Raw genomic sequence first — 22,500 nt, forward strand, 5'->3', positions numbered from 1 at the left:
AATAAAACAAAAAAATATGGGGCGCTCCACAGTCTCCGTCACATGAGTGTTAGTGGATTATTATCGTGTCCGACGACGACTTCTGTCTCCAACCCTCGAGAACTCTGTGAAGTTACTCTGATCTCATTCTTTCTTTTGGAAACTAGAATTTTAAAACTATTCATTAAAACTAGTTTATTTTTTTAATATTTCCCAGATTAAAGTAATTCAAAGACAATGCTATTTTATGAGCTCAGTTATCATGTGATCCGAACTATCAAAAACTTCCTAACTGAAATCTTAATTTTTAATAAGATGAAAAAGATTAACACAAAATATGATTCACACGAGATTTATAAAGCAGTTTTAATAGATTGCACCAAAATCAGTACAAACACAAGGGTTAATAGAGTGTGTGTGTGTGTGTGCGTTTATTGTGTCATGTATATGCTGAGCAGCTGGAAAAACATCTTTAAACACAAACAGCTGTGAATCTCCAGCTAATGATCTGAAACCTGCTGCGTTAACGAGTCCGGAGACTCTCAGCGTGAGGCGCTTCACGAGCGTCTGCTTCCTGAACGTCGTCACAATCAGCACAATTCAGGACTAAACCATTCAAACTACACAATGTTTTATTGGTGTTTCTGAACATGAATTCTAACACATCAAACAACACGACCATAGCGGCTCTACGCGCTGTCAGGCGCTGCGGCTGAAGGATACGCGTGTCGCAGCGGGTCGTAGAGTTCAGACCGGTAGTTGTAGGGATGAAGGTGGGCGTAATAATACGGATGTGGATGTTTCTTGCTGACGGGCACCGGCTCCGGCTCCGGCTCCGGCTCTTCCTCGTCGAGCACGGGTGCCGGAGGCGGAGGAACTTTACCCTTCACGGGCCGCGGCGGGTGGTCGATGAGGCAGTCGGGATCCCAGTAAGGGTCGCAGTCATATTCCATCGCCTTAAAGACCATGGGGGCCGGTGGAGGGGGCGGGGCCAGCTCAGACTTTTTGGAGGGGGGAGGGGGCGGAGCCTCCAGCTTGCAGTTGGGATGGTAGCGCGGGTCACACAGCACCGGCACGGCACCGGTGGGCATGTAGACGATGTGTGGCTTACACAGAGGGTCTTTACTGTTGCACAGATACACGACGTCAGCCTGCGCGAGGGGCGGAGTCACGGCCGCCTTAACTGGGGCTGGGGGCGGGGCGGGGGGCGGAGCCTGCTTACAGCCCTTGTCTTTGGAAGGGTCACATTTGGGAAGCGGCGGTAGAACCGGAAGTCCCAGTTTGCTCTGGTAGTAGGACGCGTTCGGACCGTAGACGTGCTCCAGGTGCCTCATCTGCTGGTACAACATCCGGATCCTGTCGATCTCGTACAACTGCAGGAAGAAAATATACACCTGATGAAGGCTGTAAACCAGGACTTCCTAAAATATGATCCTTCTGGTGCGAGAGACACCAGTCCTAATGTTTATAAAGGCAGCTCTATATTTTCATGTGTAAAGACCAAACATAATAATGTGCTGTAATTATGGGGTTAGATCTGTCTTACGCCCTCGGTGTGTCCGATGCTGCTGTAATATCGGTAATACGCCTGGAAGTCCGGAGTCTGCCGGTGCCAGCGTGGATCGATGTTGCGTTTGGGTCGAGAACTGGACAGGAACTCATTGGCCTTGTTGGAGTCGATACTGACTGAAGCCACATCTAAAACACACAAACCAGCTCTGAGAGAAGAAACCCAGAAGAACTTCCTTCACTTCAAAACATTTAAACCATTTTTAGATCCTGCAGTGAGAATAAAACTCTTCACCTTCCTGTTTGAGGACATTCATCAGGGATTTTGCCTCAAGAAAACCTGAAAACATTTGAACACAATTTACCTTCAAGAGAAATGAAAAGAAATAGGTATACAATTTCTTATACTGATAATTAATAGACGGCGCATGATTAAAGCATGAAGATGAACTGAATAAGGCTCACATGGCAGCAGCAGGAGGCAGATGAACACAGACATCATGACCTACAGACACTGTTTCACAGCGATGGACGGAGGAATAAAGTCACTGAAAGCATAAAATCTCTTTAAATGTTACACTTCTGGAAGTAAAAGTTGAAGTGTTTCACTCACCTCTTGGTGCTGCTTTCCCATCACTGAGCGCAGACAGGTGCTTTTATCCCTCGGACTCAGCCCGTCATCTGTCAATCATTCGAGCTCGGCCCGACTATTGGTCAGATCCGTTCAAAAGCCACGCCCACCGCCGCCGGCTCAAATTTAACGCGCGCGCGGCGCGCACACGAACAATAAAAGAAAAAGGAAATTTAACGCGTTACAAATAAGACTGAACTTGTCGACAGTTTTATATCTGAAACTCCCAGACTGACAGCTTTCATTATTGTAGCGCGTTTCAGCGTCTGTCGCCGGATTATTATCGGTTTAGTTAAAAACAGATGTTTTCCGCCGACTGAAACTTTAAAAGCTGCTAATAAAACCAGTTTTGCAGACGCGACACATTCCAGAAACTTCCATCCCTTTTATCGCGTTTATTTTCCTCCTGAGGATAAGATCTCTAACACGTCTTAAACATGAACACAGACCTTCACCTCCTCATCGAAACTCTTAAATATAAACTATGAACCAAAAAGCGATTTAAGATCAAAACTGCAAACAGGATTGCTACACGTTTTCCGATTCAAAAATACTTTTCCAGACTTCAGTAGATTTTCAGGCAATCTAAATTCGACAAAAGCATTTTAATAAAGTGTCTTATGATCTCATGAAATTTTCTTTTACTATATATTTTGTTCTCCACATGAGACACTAGAGCCTTATATTGTGCCTCAGCTCGTCTCTGAACTTCTCTAATGAAATCCCAAATCTGGGCAGTTTTCCTGAAGCTGCATGTGTGGATCAGAGTCTGATTATTCTCCTCCTGAGTGCTTTAACTGGATAAAAGAACTGCTGCTCTAACGAAATCCTCATTTATTTACTGAACATGTCTTTTTCCCTGAATCCTTAATCTAGGCATATTAGTCGATCTTTTATTGCAGCACCAGCCCAATGTTCTCCCTCTCCGAGTTTGGTAAAGCACACAGAGCTCCTGCTCCAAACAGAAACTTTCTTTTTTCTGAAACTTTGAACTTATTAGACCCATTTCACGACCACCTAGCAACGCCCTAGCAACCATATATGGCATCAGCACATCACACCCTGACCTATGGAGATGAGAAGCAGTGTCCAGCACAGACATCTGAAGGTCATTCCTGGGATTCAGTAATATTTCAGTCCTCCAGACTTCACCAAAATTAATTATTAAAAGCTTTTCACGATACTTTGGTGTGTCTATTATAATGAATAAAAACAAATATTAAATTTTAATAATGTATCATGAAATAATGTCTTATTTCTATCGTACACTAAGCATTTTGTGATGTCCCCGAGGCACTTCACTGAATTTGTACTTAGAAAATATTTAAAAATGGGCAGTGTCTACAAATTTTTGGCAATACTGAAAGTATTTGTTACTTTCTTGTGAAGAATAATTTTCTAAAACAACTAGATATCTATAGATAAAAAAAAAAACTGATTATAAAGTTATGTCCATCAGTCTGAAGACCTCGTCACAGCATCCATTCTCCGCCTAAAATCATTTAGGCTCCACCCATATGTGACATCATTTACCAGAAATGACATCATTCAGGTCTTTTTAACAGTGGTGCAGAAGTATCATACTTTTTATTCATATTTTTGAGGCGCATTATAGTCAGGGAGGGTATTGCGAAGCTTAACAACTCAACCCCATCACAAAATTAAGATGGAAAATTATTTTTTAAAATTTTATTTTAACCCATAAGTATATATACACAATGTACTTATGTCATTGTTGCCATATATGGCCTTCTCCCCCACGCTGCATGAGCAAGGAACCTCAGTCTATGGGTTGAACCGAACATTTGTGACAGGGTTGAGTTTTTCCACTTCATTTATGAATAATTTTAATAATAATAAATTGTCATGATTTCAGTAAAGATATTTACTAAAATCATGACAACTCAATTTTGTTAAATTGAATATTTGACAATGTGTGCATTTAAACATTGACAAGCATCATGTCAGAAATGGCGAACTGTTGAGCCAGAAAGAAGAGCACAATAAGAGACAAAATTAAAAATATATATAAAATTGAAGGCAATGTCTCCCTTCAAAGTCTGTCTTCAACCCCGTCACACTATTCTCAGCTATTATTTTGATAAAAAAAAAAGTTAAGGACCAACACAATAGAATCGTGCAGTTAAACATCTAAATTGAAAACGCTTAATTTTTTAACTTCAGTTCCATAATAATCACGAATGTTACATTTGTAGTTATTAAATTCTGAGCAGTAGATGTTTTATAGCAAGTTTAGTCTAAAATCCTTTTTAAAACAATTCCATTTTGAGAATAAAAGGTTTAAATTTTATATAATATATATATATATATAAAAAAATGCAAATAAAAAGGTCTTTAATGTCTGAGGTTTGAAATGTGCCTAATGGTGCGGGGTATTTAGAAAATTATGTAGTTTAAAAGATACAAAATTAAAGAAATATTGAAATATTACAAAGTCCCAGATATTAATTTTCTCTGGCGAAGAGCGGATGCACTCTCACGTTCACCGCATGCATTACCTGAAACATTCTTTTTTTTTTTTTTTTTTTTTTTTTTCCAGCTCCTCTCTTTTTTTTTTATTTTTTTTTTTTTATTTTTTTATTAAGAACATTATATAGACACAGAACGAAGCAGTCACAATGTAGGACAAATAACAAAACATAAAATAAAATATAATAAAATAAAATAAAAGGTACAAGACTGGGGTATATAACTAAACACAGAAGATCACCTTAAAGGAAAGGATTAAAAAACTTACAAATTTCGATTGTTTTTAAAGCCAGAGTTAAGGATAGTCCCAAAGTAATGCTGCAATTCAGCAAGAAAAACACAAAAAAGTGGTTTCTGACCTGAAAATTTACATTTATGTATATAAAATTTTGTTAATAAAATAAGAAGATTTAGTAAGTATAACTTGTTTTCCACTAAATGCTCTTTTTTCCAATTAACAAATCCAAACAAAACATTTTCCCAAAGTAAGGAGAAATCCTTATCAATGTGCTCAATAACAAAAAGGGAAAAGTCTTTCCACAATCTTTTAGAGTAATGGCAAAGCCAGAACAAATGCACTGGTCTCTGGGTGTTGTTTGCAAAAAGAACAATTTGTGTCAATATCTTTTTTAAATTTCTTCATGAAAGTATTAACAGGATTTACACGATGGATAATACGAAATGAAACTTCTCTTATCTTATTAGTAATTAAGTATCTATTTGGGATCAGCCAAACTTTCCTCCAGGCAATATCAAAAACAAAGGTATTCCAATAAACTGTGACATTTGGAATAGCCACAATTTCTTTGAGAAATAATAAACGTATTGATTTATTAGAAGAAGTGGAAGAAAAGCAATATTTCCCCATCATTGTAATAGTAGGGTCTAAAGAAGGTAAAGTAGAGGGATAGGGGATATGTTGAAATAGTCTAATAACTCCAGATGGTATGGCATCGAATACAATAGCAAATTCCTTAGGGGTAATGGGAATATTAAAACGACTAAGAAATTCCTCATAGTTTAATAAAAGGCCATTCGCATTAAATAATTGACTTACAAGCAAGATATTAGCCTCAAACCAGCGCTGGAAGAATAAAGATCTGTTTTTATAAAGAATATCTCTGTTATTCCATATAAAATATTTATGAGGGGAAAAGTTATGTTTGTATAAAAGAGACCAGGCGAGAAGGACCTGCTTATGGAATTTAGATAATTTAGCTGGTATTTTTTCAACATTATAATTACAAAGCAATAAAAAATTAAATCCACCGAATTTGGAGAAAATATATTGTGGAATAAAGTTCCAAACTGAAGTTGGATTTTTGAGAAAGTGTTTGGCCCAATTAATTTTAAGAGTATTATTAAATGTATAAAAATCTAACATATTGAGACCACCATTTTCATAAGTATTCAAAACAACAGATTTCTTGATATAATGTATGCCATTTTTCCACATGAAATTAAGTAACATTTTGTCAATACTTTTGAGAATGCCGTTATCAACATGGAGAGACTGAGCAGCATATGATAATCTGGAGATTCCCTCCCCTTTGGCAAGTAATATTCTTCCCCTCAGAGATAAGTCTCTCTGCAGCCATAAATTAAATTTTTTTTTAGTTTTCTCAATAATAGGAGTAAAATTAGAAACACATCTATCATTTTGATTTTTACATATATAGATACCTAAATAAGAAATCTTATCTTTAATCGGAATGTTATTAATTGTAGAAAGATTGCACTCTTTAATTGAAAGCAGTTCACATTTAGATAAATTTAAAAAAAAGACCAGAAGCTTTAGAAAACTTTTCAACAGTGCTGATTGCGATAGGGACCCAAGAGGCATCTCTTAAAAAAAGAGCAGTGTCATCTGCTAATTGGCTGATCTTTATTTCTCTTTCAGCAATGAGAATCCCTTTCAAGGTACTTTTATTAATATAGTGTGAGAAGATCTGGGTGGCAAGGAGGAAAAGATAGGGTGAAAAAGGACATCCTTGCCTAATACCCCTCTGAAGGTAGAATCTGGGTGACGTACCAAAACTAAATTTCAATGAGCAATTACTAGTATAAAGTGTCCTGATGGCATTATTAAAGAAATCACCAAAACCAAACTTTCGAAGACAACAGAAAATAAAAGCATGCTCCACAGTGTCAAATGCCTTGTAAAAGTCTAAAAAAAATAAAACTTTCCTCTGAAATCAATTCAGAATAGTCAAGGATGTCTAAAATTAATCTAATATTATTAGAAATGTGCCTATTTTTTATAAATCCAGATTGAGACTCATCAATTAAATAGCTCATTACTTTTTTTAATCTTTGGGCAAAAATTTGAGCAAGGATCTTGTAATCAGTGTTAAGTAAACAAATAGGACGCCAATTTTCTATAAGAAGTGGATCCTTTTTGGGTTTTGGAATCAGAGTAATTACACCCTGTGTTAAACTAGGAGGAAGAGATGTTTTCAGAATACTCTCTGCATAAACTTCTGCCAGAAATGGAGCTAAGGGTTCAGAGAATGCCTTATAAAATTCTGCAGTAATACCATCATTCCCCGGAGATTTGTTGACTTTAAGATGATTAATAGAATCAACGATTTCTTTAAGGGAAATAGGTTCATCACACCGATTTTTGTCATCTACCTCTATGGTATTTAGGTCAATTATTGAATCTAAAAATGAGGATGTGTCATCCTCATTGAATCTAGAGGTATATAACAACTTATAAAACTCATAGCAATAATTAGAAATTGTCTTGGGGTTATCTGTTACAATACCATCAGCAGTGAGTTTAGTCATGGTATTATAATTGGCATTAGATTTCTCTAACCTGAAGAAGTATGCAGAATTTTGTTCACCTTGCTCCATCCATCTCCTCCTAGATCGCACAAAAGCACCTTCAGCTTTACATTTATAAATATCATCAAGTTGGTTTTGTAGTTTAGAAAGCAAAGCAGTTTCAACATTCGAGAGATTTTCAGGGGGCCCATGAGTAATGGCAGCAATTTCACTAATCACTGCCTCTTCCTCAGCTTTCCTAAGCTTAGCTAGTGCACTTCCATAGCTTCTCATATATTTACCAATATCAAATTTTAGTAACTCCCAATTATTACTAAAAGATCGTTCCCTTACTGCTTTTTTCCAATAATGGTTAATAAAATAGTTAATTTTAAGTTTAACTGTATTATGAGATAAAAGAGAGCTGTTTAATTTCCAATATGATGGTTTAATAGAGTTTAAAGTGCTTGCAGAAAGCTTGATTTTTATATAGATAGCCTTATGGTCAGTTAGGGGGGTTGGGAGAATATCAACTGAAGTACTGGGAATGTCAAAGGATTTAGAGATCAGCCAAAAGTCTATCCGAGAGAAATGAGAAGCAGCCTTGTTGTTCCAGGTAAATGCTTTAGTATTAGGGAATTTGGATCTCCAGACATCAATTACATCAAGTCTCTCCATGAATTGTTTAAATTTTAAATTAAGTGAAGAGGGTCGGCCGGGAGGCCATTTATCAAGAGCACTGTCAATTGCAATATTGAAATCCCCACCTATGACGAGCAAAGAGTCAGGGATTTTTTTTAACCAGTATAGAAGTCTGCTTTCTATAAACTCAAGAAAACTAGCATTCTTAGACCTTGAGTTAAAACCATAAATATTAGCCATAATAATAAAAGTTGAATTAAGATCAATGACATGACACAAAAAATGTCCATATGAATCACAGTCCGAGTGTAATATATTCCCTTTAAATGCATTCCTTAGAGTAGTAACTCCAGCAGAGCGTTCAGTTCCATGGGAAAACCAAAGGTCATTTCCCCATTGAGATCTCCAGAATTTTACATCATTAACAGATGAATGGGATTCTTGGAAAAAACAAAAATCAGGTTTCAGTTGTTTTGCAAATAAAAATAATGCTTTCCTTTTCACAGTATGGCGAATACCCCTGACATTTAATGAAAACAAAGACAACAACCTCAAAAACAAATAAATATAAAGAGAACTGTAGAAACAAATAGGCTATGACCTTATGTCAAAAGCTTGGAGCAGAAAAGGGAACGCCCCAATCTCTGCACTTAGAACAAGTGTTAGTGTTAAGTGAACCAACTAATTATATAACATCTTGACAAGTTCCAGACAAAAGGGTTTGAACTATACTTAAAAGGAAATTAAGGCACCAAACCCAAAGTACATGGACCGATCTGCAACATAAAATCCTGGACTAACCAGCCGCAGGACGACAGACTTCAAAGATAACCATTAAGGTGGTAGAATGATTTCTTTGCCTTCAACAAATGCTCGAGCTCTTACATAGTATGCCTTTTTTCCTGCATCCCTCGCACTTTTAACTGCAGGCCACAGCTTTTTCCTCCTCTCTCTGTCTTCTTCACAGAAATCTTCAGCAAAGCGTAGTTTATTATCACGCAGATACGAGTTATTTCTAACAGCCTTCCAAACTGCGTCGCGGTGCACTCTGCTGGTGAATTGGAGAATTACAGGCCTCGGCTTGTCCGTGTTCATTCTTGAACCTAAGCGATGAACAGTATCGATCACATCTGGGAGCTTGATCTTTCCTTCAGGTAGCACCTCCTGACAAATATGAATAACTTCAGCTCGTATGTTCTGATCTGCTTTCTCAGGGACTCCATACAACTTAAGGTTCCATCTCCTGTGGTACCCTTCCAGCTCCCGTATGCGGTTCTCGAGCATGCTGCGGCGCTGTTTTTCTTCATCAATACATTTTTCTGTATTAGTCATCTTAATCTTCCAGTCTTTTACTTCTGCACAGACGAAATCAACGGTCTTTTTTAGTCCTTCTATTCTCATGGCGTTGTTGTTGATCAGTTTCTCCATGCCATCCGCTCTGTTGTTAATCAGGTCAGAGAGAGTGGATATAATATCGTCGCCGGATTTGTCTGTTTTTCCACGTTTACTGAATGGAGGCTTACTTGGGGTCACAGGAGAGGATGGGAAATCTTCAACAGCAGAAGAAAGTGATGGAGTTACATGGGTGGAATAATCATGACAAATGTCAATCAGTAAATTGCTGCCTTCAGGTGATATCATGAGCTCGGAGTTATCGGATGCTGCCAAACTTCTAACAGCTTGATCTAGCAGTTCTTTCCTTTTCCTTTGGGACTTTGACATTTTCCCAAATTCACACTATACAGCTACTTAACAAATTAAGCCAAAAACGAACTTGAAAAGGGACACTTAACTTCAAAAAAAGAGCAATCTAATGCAGAGATCAGGAAAGACAACCATTCAGAGCGCCATCTTGTGCGACTCCTTTCCAGCTCCTCTCTACCTGAAACATTCTTTATAACCGGTGTGACGTCACACCATCACCAGACAGGAAAGTACAGCCTAATTTAATGGCCACGAGCTCATTCATTTAGTCACGCTCAAAAGACAGAAAGAGTTTTGTATGAAGAAAATAACTTGAATATATTTAATCATCTTAATCACTAAACTTTGGTCTGGAAATTACTTGCATCATATTTTCACATACAGCGTAGGAACCCTCTATAAAATTATTATATTTATATAATTATATCTTATTCACGTTCTCTTTCTAAAACACCTTTAAACCACAAATTTCTCACTTGTCTTGAACAGTTACTACAAAACTCAGCCCAACCGTTTAGATTATTATATATATTTATATATATATTTTTTTTTACAATTTTCATTGCAACGATTTCTTTACTATTTGGCTAATTTAGGGAAGAAAACACTGAACGTGATCGCTTCACTTTAAAATAAGTTGACACAAACCTTCAAGTTTTCATCAGTCTTTCATCAGAATCCTGCAGGAATGAACGTACATCATCTTTACAAAACAGACTCAAAACAAAGTTCATCTATTTACATTTATTTCAGAAATTTAACAGATTAAAAAGCAAAAAAACAAAGCTCGCTCCCTCCCATCACAACAGCATTAGACAGAAAAGCTCAAACGGGTCGATCACTTAAAGTCTGTTTTGTTTTTGCGCGTTCACACAAACGTGATGCGCGAGCGCGCCTGGTTGATCTGCCACACGTTCAGCTCCTCGTACTCGTCCAGAGCGGCCTGGAACTGCGCCGGAGTGAAACCGCGAGACACGCAGCGCTGCTCCGCCTCCGCCATACGAACCGACCGCGCCGAACCCTCGCCGGCCAGCTCCCGCAGCAGAGAGAAGATCACGTCAGCCGGACGCTGCGCCCTAGAGACGAGACACGGTCAATGCTCAGTAACACTGATCCCAAACACCCTGAATGACACTGATTCAGCGAGACGAGTTCAGAAGACGGCAGTTTCCCTGTTTATTAGCGTGAAGCTGCTTTGAGAATCAGTCTGTAAGAAAGATGAAATCAAGGTGATCTGATGCTCAGTGTACCTGGTGTTGCTGCTCTTGTCGGCCTGCAGCGAGTCTTTGCTCATCTCCATCAGTCGCATGGCCTCGTTAACATCCTCCTTCTCTACAACATCCACCATCCGCAAACGAGCCTACACACACACACACACACACACACACAGAGAGAGAGTCACATCAACAGATCACGCGTGTGAATGTTATTTTCCTCAAAAACAAACCATTTTCCAATGTCAAACATCCTTCAGCAAACTGATGAGTTGTGCCGGCACTGTCAGACCGAGACAAGTGCAATGCCTTCTGGGAAAGCCAGCAACTGCCCAAGTCTCGGCCTCTCAACACCAGCTAGTCTCAGAGTCAGGCGTGCGAGTCGTGCGGCACGTCGTGTGCGGTCAGTTTTGCATGGGTTTGCACAGCGGCGTGACTGAGGCTGACTGCCGACCCCGCAAAGCTGACCGTCGCCACGACAACAGACATGATATGATGGACAGCAGCGCGTCACCTGACAGACAAAGTGCGTGTGAACGGCAGTGTGTGTCGTGAAGTGCCGTTTCTACAGTAGAGATGATCGCAGCTACCTGCACAAACAGCACTTTTAACACACAACAGCCACATCAGAACCGGATCAGACCAGAGATCGGATCAGTAGGGTTAGGAATCGTAAGAAATTTGTCCCGGTTCCACCTAATGATTTTGGTTCCATTAAAATTATTAAAATATAAATTTCAAGCATTATTAAAGAAAAGTAAACACTCAGTAATTGAAAAACACGAGTAGCGGATCCGGTTTAAATGTGAGTGCGCTGTGAATGTGTGTGTGTGAATGTGTGTGTGGCACGGAAAACTGTGCGACTCTTTCGCGCTTGAATGATTTAAATCATTAAAATGCACACACAGGAACTGAAGCAGAATCAAAATGCGCGTTTCTTATCGAATCACCGGTTCTCAATACCCATCCCTACGGATCAGACCAGTAGCAGAGATCAAATGAAGCGGATGTGTGTTTGCGAGTCTCACCAGGGCAGTGGAGAGGCGCAGGATGGACAGCAGCGTTCGGGCCGAGGTGAAGGTCGTGTCTTTACTGACCCGCGCCTCTTTCCTCATTTCTACATACGCCGCGGTGATGTAATCAGACAGAGACTCTGGAACCACCGGCTGCTTCAGCTTACACTTACTGATGTAACGCCTGAGAGACAGAGAGAGAACGTCAGTCACATGTGTTCAGGACTAAACAGATCACATTCAGGTTCAGAAACAGCGTCACATCTGCAGTGAAACGCTCGTCAGGTCAGTCATCTGTCGACCTCTGAACGTTTGATGGGATGTTGTACAGCCGTTTCCTGTGCTGAACACTACAATACCAACATGTGCTTTACACCAGGGATGGACAACTCCGGTCCTGGAGGCCAGTGTCCTGCAGAGTTTCTCCATCCCTTATAAAAACTCACTTGACTATAACTTTCTACTGATCCTAAAGACCTTGATTAGCTGGTTCAGGTGTGTTTGATTAGGGTTGGAGCTAAACTCTGCTGGACACTGGCCCTCCAGGACCGGAGTTGTCCACCCCTGCTTTACACTGAGGGCAGAAAAAGGCCAAACAACAGAAATATAAAGAAACTAAACCACAGATTTAATGTTTTCAGATACATCGATCACTGGTGCAGCAAACAGCATCTGTGTGAACACGAGTGTGACGGCTGATCGTGTGTTCACCTCATGAGCTTCATGTCGATGGGGTTGAAGTGCGTGGGCGGCTGCCGGCAGTGCTGGTGCACGTATGTGATGTGCTGCGCCAGCCGCAGGTCGTTGTCCGTGTCCGGTTTGTCCTGAATGAGCCACAGCAGGTCGAAGCGGGACAGCAGCGCCGCCGGCAGCTGGATGTTCTGCTCGATGGTTTTGCGCGGGTTGTAGCGGCCGTACGCAGGGTTCGCCGCCGCGAGGATAGAGCAACGCGCGTTCAAAGACGTCATGATCCCGGCCTGAGATAGACAGGAAACATGTGATCGCACTCATTCAGGAGTCACAATCGCAGCTCAAACGCAGCGACTCGTACCTTGGCGATGGAGATGGTCTGCTGCTCCATGACCTCGTGAATGGCCGTGCGGTCGGCGTCGGCCATCTTGTCGAACTCGTCGATGCAGCACACGCCCAGATCCGCCAGCACCAAAGCGCCGCCCTCCAGAGTCATCTCTCCCGTCACCGGGTCACGCATGACCGCCGCCGTCAGTCCCACGCCGGACGAGCCGCGGCCAGTGGTGTACTGACCTGAGAACAGAGCGCAGGTTAGTCAGGAGAACACGGAGCCGAGGGACGAGCAGGCGCTGCGGGCGACGGACTCACTGCGAGGGGCGAGGCGGTCGATGTACGACAGCAGCTGAGACTTGGCCACACCCGGATCACCCATCAGACAGATGTTGATGTTCCCTGCAAACAGAAAAACATGCATTTCTACAGCGCTCGTTTCAAAGCAGCTTCACTGAAACTCACTGTTCTATAATGGCTTAGAGCTTTTCCAGCATGACTTATAACGACACGAGTGTCCCTTTATAGCGTCGAGCAGAATATCAGTGCAGCAGCGACTCGAGCACCACTGAGCCAAAGACAATTAAGAGATTTAAATAAAAAAAAAAGATTAATGAAAACAACATTGGTTGTCTCAAGTGAAAAAGAGCCAGAGTTTGATGCAAGTTTATCATTTTCCAGAAGTAATTAGCAATGATGTAAGAGATCCAGACGGATTGAGGTTTCCTCCAGTCTCTCACCTCTGATCTTCATGCCGCGCGGCGCCTGCTCCACTCCACCAACCAGCAGCAGCAGCAGCGCCTTCTTCACGTCCTCGTGACCGTAGATCTCTGGAGCGATCGATCCCGCCAGCTTCTCGTAGAAATCCTCCTCTACACACACACACACACACGTAAGTCTAGACGCACTTCATGAAGTTCACGTCACACACAGACAAAGCATTACCTGTGATGTGCCGCAGCTCTTCATCGCTCAGCTCTTCAGTTCCCAGCTCATCATCCTCAGTCTTATTCATCAGAGTGATGCAGTGACACTCTAGATACGTCTCAGACAGCAAACCCTGACAGACACACACACACTCAGAGTTAAACTCACACCAACAGATACACCTGAACTGAGGAAACAGAGCTCGAGGTCATGTGACATTTAGAATCAAAGGAAAACAAACGTAGGGTGGGATTTGGTTCTGTCTGACAGTTGTTGATTGGATATTGAGATGTGGGCGTGGCACTTAATGCAGTTTGCAGTGGATTGTGAGGAAGGGGCGTGGTTTAATTAAGTGCATTAGATGACTGTAGATCAGCATGAGTCAGATCCAAGTATGACATTTAAAATACTTTTACAAAGTAAAAAAATATATATAATCGATTCGACTGCATTGTCACATCTGCAGAAGTAATCGATCTGAATAATTCTGTATTTAGAGCAGCTGAATTTGAGTTTGTCTCATTGATTGTCATTTTCCTGTTTATTACGGTGAAGCTGATTTCTACATGCGCTGCTAACGTGTGTGTATGTGTGTGTGTGTTTCACCTGCACAGCCTGTCTGAATCCAGAGCGCAGCAGAGGCAGGAATATTCCAGAAATAGCCACGTGATCTCCGGGCTGCGTCACACGCGTGTTCTCTCCGCGGGCGTAGATGGTCATACTGCGCGGGATGTTTCCCACCGGCACCTGATCGCTCTGAGTGTTCAACACAAGCATCGACACAATCAACATCACACACCTTCAGTCAGACTAACAAAGGCTGTGCCGCTCGCACACATACGTGCTCCTGAATGCGCAGCTCCTGGAACTTGACGAACTTTGACCCTCGCGTCTGCAGGTACAGCCGCCCTCCGGATTTGTTGGTGACGCACTCCTGACTGGGACACATGATCAGCGGCGTGAAGCTCGGAGAGGCGATCTGAGGAAGAGGACGGTGTTAACGGAAGCACTGGGGTGGTTAAACACACACACACACACTGACCAATCACGTCCCTACCGGCTGGTACGTCTCCGCGCCGCACTGATCGCACGTGTACGTGGCCACGGCCATCATGGGTTTGACCTCTGTGGCTCTGGTGACGATTCCTCTGACGGTCACCAGCTGACCGATGCTGTCGGCCTTCACATCACGCACCACCTTCGGCTTCAGCGTCGACGGAGGCCGGAAATACACCTCACTGAAACACACGATTCATGCAGAGATGACACGACAAAACCAAACACTGAGTGAGAGCATGTGACCAACAATAAAAATGACCTGTGTGTGTGTGTGTGTTTCAGTCACTCACAATCTGCGCATGAGTTCAGATGGATACTGGTTCCTGGAGTCACGCGTGTCTGCGGGGTCACGACCCCTCGTCTCCATCATCAGCCGGTGCTCGATATAAACGTCCAAGGCGTCTTTCGCCACCACCTACAGGACGAGTCCATATTAGTGATAATCACACCAGTGCACTGTATGAAGTTAGATATTCTTATATTTCCAGATTTATATCTACAGCTATTCAATATGACGAACAATCACGCAGCCCAGATGACTAATGTCGCTTCACGTGAGTGTGAGGATAAATCTGAACACACATACTCTTATGTTAACTAGTTGTAGTCTTTCATGCTGCACATCATGACGGTTCATGAGTTTACTCTCTGGCAGCCCTACAGATCTGCAGTCAGACGCACCTCTCGCTCTCTGTACTCAGGCAGCAGCTCGTGAACCGCATCCGCAAACAGTCCGGCGTAACGTTTGCCGTTCTCACACACGCTCTCCACCAGCTCGGGATCTTCCTCCGCCACGTCGTCCAGATCCACCAGCAGCGCCACCTGCTCACGGTGCGCCAGCGACACCTGCAAACACAAGCACACCTGAGCGGGAGTCTGACACGCTGATGCTCAGTCTGCAGGAACGGGCTGGAAGATCTCACCAGTTGAGCGCCGTATTTGAACACCTTCTTCCCGGAGTCATCCTCGCTGTAGAACTCCTGCAGGAAGCGCTTGCACTTCTCTGGAAACACATCAGCAAACCACTGTCACACACGAGCCACTAATCCGAGGAACACGGCAGCAAACCGCTCGTGTAGATGTCTGTGCACGTGCAGGAAAGTTTCAGATGAGCGCGCGATCACAAACAACAGTCACGTGAGCGCGCACAGGAAGCGATTCGTAAACAAACGAGCAAAAACCGAAGAGCAGCAGAAACAAAAGGGCTGAAAATGTTCAGTCCAAAACTCTTCATGCACATGAAATTAACACGATTTCCGCTTTAAACATTTACTAGTAACTCTTGAACACAAAACAGTAAATAAAGTGAAACTGATCGACGCGTCCAAACAGCCTCGTGACTCGAGCAAAACACCGTATTATTGTCGTGTCGATCGACCGGATCTCGACTCCCGAGTCCGTGTTTCGGCCTGACAGGTGACTCGATATCGCTGCGCATTTCCCTTCTCGATATAAATGACGCGCGCGTAACGCCACTCGACGGCTGCTGTTTTTGTAAACAAAGAAGCACATGGCTCTCGAGCCCAGCTACAGCCACGCCGCTTCCGCGATCACTCCGCCCTTTACAAGCTAGTCCCGTCCGGACCAAACGCGACTCTGTGCGCTCATCAGCAGAACCGCGCGATCCGCAGCGACCTGTGGCTCAGGTGTCGGTTCGGTTCACGCGGCCCCGTTTTACACGGGACAGTCGAAACTTCAACACCGTCCTCTAAAGCGACGTCTTACGACCAATACAGCTCCGAGCGATCGTGTGCGGATAGGAACAAACAGACACAGGACTCTGGACGGATTTCTTAAACTTTTGACTAAGAAAAAAGAAGGTTGTCTGAATCACATGCTCTCCGCGCGCCGCCGCTCTTTGTTCCTGAACTCCATCCGGGCACTTCAGCGCAAGCGCGCGCAACTCCCGCGGCCACAATAAAACAAAGTTAAAGCTGCTTTTACACAAACACTGTAGCAGCAAAACATCGCAGAAATGTAAAACAGACACAAGTAACGTATATTTCTGCTCGAGTTCAGATATAAATTATTCATATTCGAGTTGATTTTACTTTCGTTTCGTCGAACTGTGATGCGCATCAGAAACTGACCTGAGAAGAGTTTCTAACTCCTGTTTAATGTGCGCCAGAAGCGAATTCCACAACTTACCCTTTTCCGCCATATAATCCTTTGGTGCCATGTTTATCGGAGAAATGTGAAGATAAACGTGCGAATATTTCACTTGGGAAACAGTTTAGTGACTAGAAGAAGCAACACGGTCTCGAGGCAGCTGCAAAAACTGGCGCGAGTCTGCTGGTGCTTTCCACCAATGAGAGCCGGTCTGGGTGTGCGTGAGGGCGGGGCTGTGCTAGTGGCGCGAGAATCTTCCAAACGTGGTGTGTCACGTGAGCGGAAGGACCAATATCTGTGCGCTTTGAAACGGCGGTAAATGTATTATTTCATGACAAAAGCTGCAAACAGTTAAAACACGAGCCCGGGAGTCTCAGACACGGAAAACACGTAAAGATCAGGGAATATATCATATATGAGCAAGAGCAACATCTGGAGCAGGAATTATTAATGATGGGAGAAACTCCAACGATTCTGTTTCAAAGCGCTGGAAACACGCCACTGGCGACACCTGCTGGTCAATGCCGTGTAAATGCAGCAAAAACATCAAATACCATTAAATATTAAGTGTTTGTGTAATATTTATTTTATTCATTTGTAAGGCTTGTTTTTGCGTTTTATTGAGTAAGGCCAAAGAGACAATTAACTATTGCTCTTTCTTTTAATTATACAAATGTGTTATTTAAATGTCTACACTTCATAAAACTGATCCGAGATCAAACATAAAAGGTGTGTTCGACATCGGCTGCGGCTGGATGTAACCGATCGGCGAGATTAGCCGCGTGCAGGCGGGGAGGAGCTGAAAACGGAGACGTGAAGTCGGACACGCTGTGGCTCCCGTAGTTTGCTGCAATTACGTCAGTCATGGCAGATCACGTGGCGTTTGCTTACTTGATCGCAGACGAGCTGGAAGCAATAGAAAATCCATTATTTTTGCAATACATTGAGCACGATGAGCAACGAAGGTGAGTAAAGGTTAAATGTAAAAAGTATATTTTTAAACAAATTATAGACACATTATCAATTTAGCTTTAAAGTTACTAGACCTATACCTAGAATTGGAAAATTATATGTTGAATAAAAATACTGTATCGAAAGTCTAAAGTCTTTGCAATGATGTAATGGGTGTTTTTTGTAATCAATAGCTCTTGTTGCTTGCCTTTTAACAATAATTGTTATTATTTTGGTTTAATTAGAGAGAATGACTCATTCTGACAGATAAATAATTGAGTTTTACTCAAATTTTAACACTTCTGTATAGACTAATTATTTAATTAAAATACCTATTCAACATAAAACACTGATAATAAATGTTTGACTAATGTTACATGTGTGTTCAGGTAGGCTACATGTACTGTATATAGTGAGTACAATTCCTCTTGTTCTTATATAGAATGGTTCCAAGAATAGAGAATTTTGTGGAGGATGTTGTCCCTCTCTACAGTCTCTCAGAATTTAGAAGTCATTTCAGGCTTTCCAGAGAACAAGTGGAGGTTTGTACTGGACTGGTTAATATAAAATTCATTGAACTATTACAAGTGTTAGCATGTTGTCTTGATTACCTATTTTTCTACCTTTGCAGGATGTCATCACTACCCTTGGTCCTGTGTATATGAATTTACAACAGACCAAACTGCCACTCACGAACAGTGTTCTTGCCTGCCTTTGGACATTGGTGAATCAGGAGTCATATCGTGGGGTGGCAGATAGATTTAACATGTCAAAATCCACTCTTGCCAAGCATCTCCATGAGTTTTGTTACAATATTAACACATACATGGCCCACCACATATCCTGGCCCAGAGGTCAAAGGCTGAAGATGTCAAAGTTAGGGTTTGACACAGCAGGTTTCCCCAACACTGTATGTGCAGTAGATGGGTGTCACATTCCTATAATGAGACCCCACTGTGATAATCCCCTAGCATACATGAATAGGAAACAGTTTTATTCTGTAAATTTAACTGGGTTTTGTGACAGTCAGCGGCGCTTCTGTCACATTAGTGTGGGTCACCCTGGGAGTTGGCATGATGCCAGAGCATTTCGATTCACAGAAGTTTGTCGTGTTCTTGAAGAAGATCCTCATTCACTTGTTCCACAGGGAATGCACATAATTGGGGATTCTGCCTACCCTTTGTTGCCTCAACTTATGAGGCCTTATAGAGACAATGGCCACTTGTCTGCTAGGCAAAGATATTTTAACAGAAAGCTCAATGCAGCTCGCGTGGTCATTGAGCATGCATTTGGCATTCTAAAATCTAAGTTTAGGAGGCTCCATTACCTGCAAATGAGAAGCATTTCTAATATCAGCTCAGCAGTCTCAGCCTGCTGCATTTTGCATAATCTTTGTTTAGAGCCCAGTGATCAAGTAGTTGTGGTAAGTGATGGTGTTGATGATGAACCATACCCCCAGCAACCCCACAACACTAATGCATGTCATTATAGAGACCAGATTTGTGGCCAGATCTAACTTGTATGTGTATAGTTAACATACAAAACAAAAGATGAAAAGTAAAGATTTGAATGTTCAGAAATATTCAAAAAATGATAAAACAAACAAACAGATTTTGTGTTGAAATAAAGAAATTTGTTTTATTGAACAAAATTAGTTTGTCATTAGAAATTGTTATTTGGGGAAAAAAAAACATAGGACATTTTGGGGAAAGGTGTAAATCAAAAGAGATAACATCTTTAGATTATAATTTTATTGGGGTTCATGTGGGTTCTGTAATAGATGCATAATTTGCTCTTGTCTTTTCCCCATTTTTTTTAGCTCCTCCATAATTGTTCCCAAGCTGGTCACCATCTTTTTTTCGAAGGACCTTCTCCGCCTCTCCTTAAGTCGCCGCCATCTCTCCAGATCTGGCCTTACCAGGGACTCAAGCACAGCAGTCCTTCTCTCTGCATGCTCTTCATAAGCGTCCAGGAATTGTAAGGGTTGTGGTCGTCTTTGCCTTCTTGTGATGTTTGCATTTTGTATGGTAGCAGTTCCTGGCTGTTCATCCATACTAGCACCTACCGGCTGGTCTTGAAGAGAAGACGTTGTGGGCCTGCTTGTGGAAGAGGTCTCTTCCAAACCCAGAGGTGTGGAGTGAATGGTGCCAGGTGGTGCAGTACCGATCCCCGATGACCCAAATAACTCATCCATTAGCTGGTGGGGGTGGATGTAAAATGAAAATGACCAATGTTTCAGTCTTGTAACACATGACAATGTTATTTCAGAAACAAAGTAAAGCAGTCTTCAACTTACTGTATAGTACTCCCAGGTGATCTTCCCTTCCCCAGTTGCACGGCGCCTGTCTTTCACTCTCTTATAAGTAGTTAACATGTTTGCTAGCTTTTTTCGAATTTTCTCACTTGACAAGTTGTAGCCCTTTAGTGAGAATAAGTTTTGTATTTTTTTATAGAATGCCATTTTGTTCCGAAAATAAAGGTGCTGATGAGTTTTTGTAAGGTCCAGTAGAAATAGTGTCATTGTATGTGTTATTTCTGTAAAATGGAGGGGATAAGGAGAGAAATAGATCAACAAAGAAAATTATGTAATTTAACAACAGTATTGCCATTTATCTTCCTTACAGTATTTGATGCAATACCTTGAGATTCATGCCTGTCTGACTGGAAGGAAGGGGATGAAGGTTGAATGGATGCTGAAGGGTTTCCACACACTGCACCAGGTTGCAGAGTGGAAGGTGGTGGGTCCTTGACAGTGGAGGTAAGTAGTACAGGGGGCCTAGTGGTAGTAATGGGACACTGGCTGGTGGATGGTGGAGGTGGTACAGGGGGCCTAGTGGTAGTAATGGGACACTGGCTGGTGGATGGTGGAGGTGGTACAGGGGGCCTAGTGGTAGTAATGGGACACTGGCTGGTGGATGGTGGAGGAGGTACAGGGGGCCTAGTGGTAGTAATGGGGCACTGGCTGGTGGATGGTGGTTTCACAAAACTGAGGTTTAGTGGTGCCGGCGACCTAGTGGAGGTAGTGGGACATGGAATAGGAGGTTGGAGAAGCTTTGCAGCACAAGCTGGGCCACTGAGGAGAGCTGTTTGGAGATGTGGTCAGTGTCACTCAAGAATTATTTCCTGTATATTCTTGTTCATTAAGTAAATGTGTACCTTTTGTTTCAACAGCTGATACTTTCTCCATGACAGAGGAAAGGAACATTTGATCTGGGGGAATAAATGATAAATAAAACACTTGCACAAATCATTGGTGACTTGTAATTATTTCACAGTCATGTGGTTTACTTACCATTTTGCATCCTTTCAGCAATGTCCTTGGAAACCGTTAGCATGACAACATTGCCTTTGCTGTCTAACACATTAATGGTTACGTTGTCCATTTTGTTGTGTGTTACACAGGGTAATGCAGGTTCTTTATATATCCTAAGGAACCATGGGACCATAGCCAACACCTGTTCCATTCATTACTTATAGTTAGCAACAATTGCAATTACCATTTTAAGTCCACTTTCAGTTTTGGCTCAACATTTGTATCAGTGACTTCCATTGTTTTCATGATTTAGTGATTAAGTAACTCTATGTATTAATGGTATTAACACGCGTTTAAGATGTGTGTATAAGTGGTGTTTTGGAAGGGTGTCTTCCAAAACAAGATAACATATTGGATATATACTTTAGCAGTATGACATAGGTGTTTCTGCTAATACAAAATTATAAAAGTAACCTATAAAAAAATTCCCTGGTGGGTATGTGTTTTTTAAGAAGGTTTCAGCAACAAGATTTACAGTACCCTCCAGCTGAGCTCTTTTTAACATTTTAAACATAACACCATTGATTTTCATATACAGAAAAGCACAATTCTGTTGGATTTATATTGTGATTTAGACCAACTATTTGAAAATGAACAGAATGTTGTCAAGTTGTTAAGTTGAAGTTACAGCAAGTTGTTAGCAGTTTGCTAACCACATGCAGGTGAAGTATAAACACAGCAAAATAAACTAGAGAATATGAAGAAACCAAACAAATGGAGGAACATAATGTATTATGTATCATTTGTATAGGAGCATACATTTATGACCACATTAGATTGTATGTTTTTAAGATTAACATTTTAGTTATTAAAAATGCTCATTTGAATAGGTTGCTGAATACTGTAAAAGGTCTGTATAAAAAAGAAAGTCATGCAAAATAAACATACACAAACTCTATATTAACAATAAAGTAAATACAGTAAAACAATATTTAATAAATATGATTTATAAGATGAAGACGACATAAAAACGTATTGAACTGATTTAAAAGTCCATATGAGAATTTCTGAAACTGAAGTCGTCGCAATAAACTTGAAACGCACGTCATCGGTGTCATCAGTGAATCCAGCCAATCGTGGATCAGTTGTGTCGTCATCAGAACCTGTGCAGCCGCTCTTCAGAAGCTGCGCTGGCTGAGTTCTCCGGCTACTCTCGAATCGCTCTCGCGG

The 22,500-nt window shown here is 41.7% G+C and overlaps 4 protein-coding genes across 6 annotated transcripts; 1 reads left to right on the forward strand and 3 right to left on the reverse strand.

The window, feature by feature from the left end:
• Positions 1–334: 334 nt before the first annotated feature.
• LOC137019124 (uncharacterized) lies at positions 335–2,694 on the reverse strand. Of its 2 annotated transcripts, XM_067384225.1 has the most exons (5): positions 2,102–2,125; positions 1,954–2,002; positions 1,784–1,828; positions 1,526–1,677; positions 335–1,352 (listed from the first exon to the last, which is right to left on the reverse strand). In XM_067384225.1, the coding sequence occupies exons 2-5, from the start codon at positions 1,988–1,990 to the stop codon at positions 669–671; spliced, it is 918 nt and encodes a 305-aa protein (XP_067240326.1). In that variant the 5' UTR covers positions 1,991–2,002; positions 2,102–2,125; the 3' UTR covers positions 335–668. The 2 variants fall into 2 exon arrangements, with proteins under 2 accessions (XP_067240326.1, XP_067240316.1); XM_067384215.1 differs by having other exon boundaries at positions 1,954–2,694.
• A 7,376-nt stretch (positions 2,695–10,070) lies between these two features.
• Positions 10,071–17,267, reverse strand: mcm7 (minichromosome maintenance complex component 7). The gene is made up of 15 exons (XM_067384238.1): positions 17,106–17,267; positions 15,881–15,960; positions 15,639–15,803; positions 15,248–15,372; positions 14,956–15,136; positions 14,740–14,877; positions 14,505–14,654; positions 13,917–14,031; positions 13,712–13,843; positions 13,290–13,373; positions 13,003–13,214; positions 12,663–12,928; positions 11,967–12,135; positions 10,975–11,084; positions 10,071–10,800 (listed from the first exon to the last, which is right to left on the reverse strand). Exons 1-15 carry the CDS (start codon positions 17,134–17,136, stop codon positions 10,593–10,595), a joined length of 2,166 nt encoding a protein of 721 aa, XP_067240339.1. The 5' UTR covers positions 17,137–17,267; the 3' UTR covers positions 10,071–10,592.
• Positions 17,268–17,732: 465 nt separating this feature from the next.
• Positions 17,733–20,831, forward strand: LOC137019139 (uncharacterized). Of its 2 annotated transcripts, XM_067384261.1 has the most exons (5): positions 17,733–18,031; positions 18,460–18,559; positions 18,649–18,741; positions 19,837–19,994; positions 20,642–20,775. In XM_067384261.1, the coding sequence occupies exons 1-5, from the start codon at positions 17,931–17,933 to the stop codon at positions 20,646–20,648; spliced, it is 459 nt and encodes a 152-aa protein (XP_067240362.1). In that variant the 5' UTR covers positions 17,733–17,930; the 3' UTR covers positions 20,649–20,775. The 2 variants fall into 2 exon arrangements, with proteins under 2 accessions (XP_067240362.1, XP_067240351.1); XM_067384250.1 differs by having other exon boundaries at positions 17,796–18,031; positions 18,649–20,831.
• Positions 20,305–21,323, reverse strand: LOC137019144 (uncharacterized). Its single transcript, XM_067384275.1, has 3 exons — positions 21,174–21,323; positions 20,657–21,100; positions 20,305–20,552 (listed from the first exon to the last, which is right to left on the reverse strand). Exons 1-3 carry the CDS (start codon positions 21,220–21,222, stop codon positions 20,305–20,307), a joined length of 741 nt encoding a protein of 246 aa, XP_067240376.1. The 5' UTR covers positions 21,223–21,323.
• Between the last annotated feature and the right edge of the window lie 1,177 nt (positions 21,324–22,500).

This window comes from Chanodichthys erythropterus, chromosome 1 (genome assembly GCF_024489055.1).
Source record: "Chanodichthys erythropterus isolate Z2021 chromosome 1, ASM2448905v1, whole genome shotgun sequence".
Classification (NCBI taxonomy): Eukaryota; Metazoa; Chordata; class Actinopteri; order Cypriniformes; family Xenocyprididae; genus Chanodichthys; species Chanodichthys erythropterus.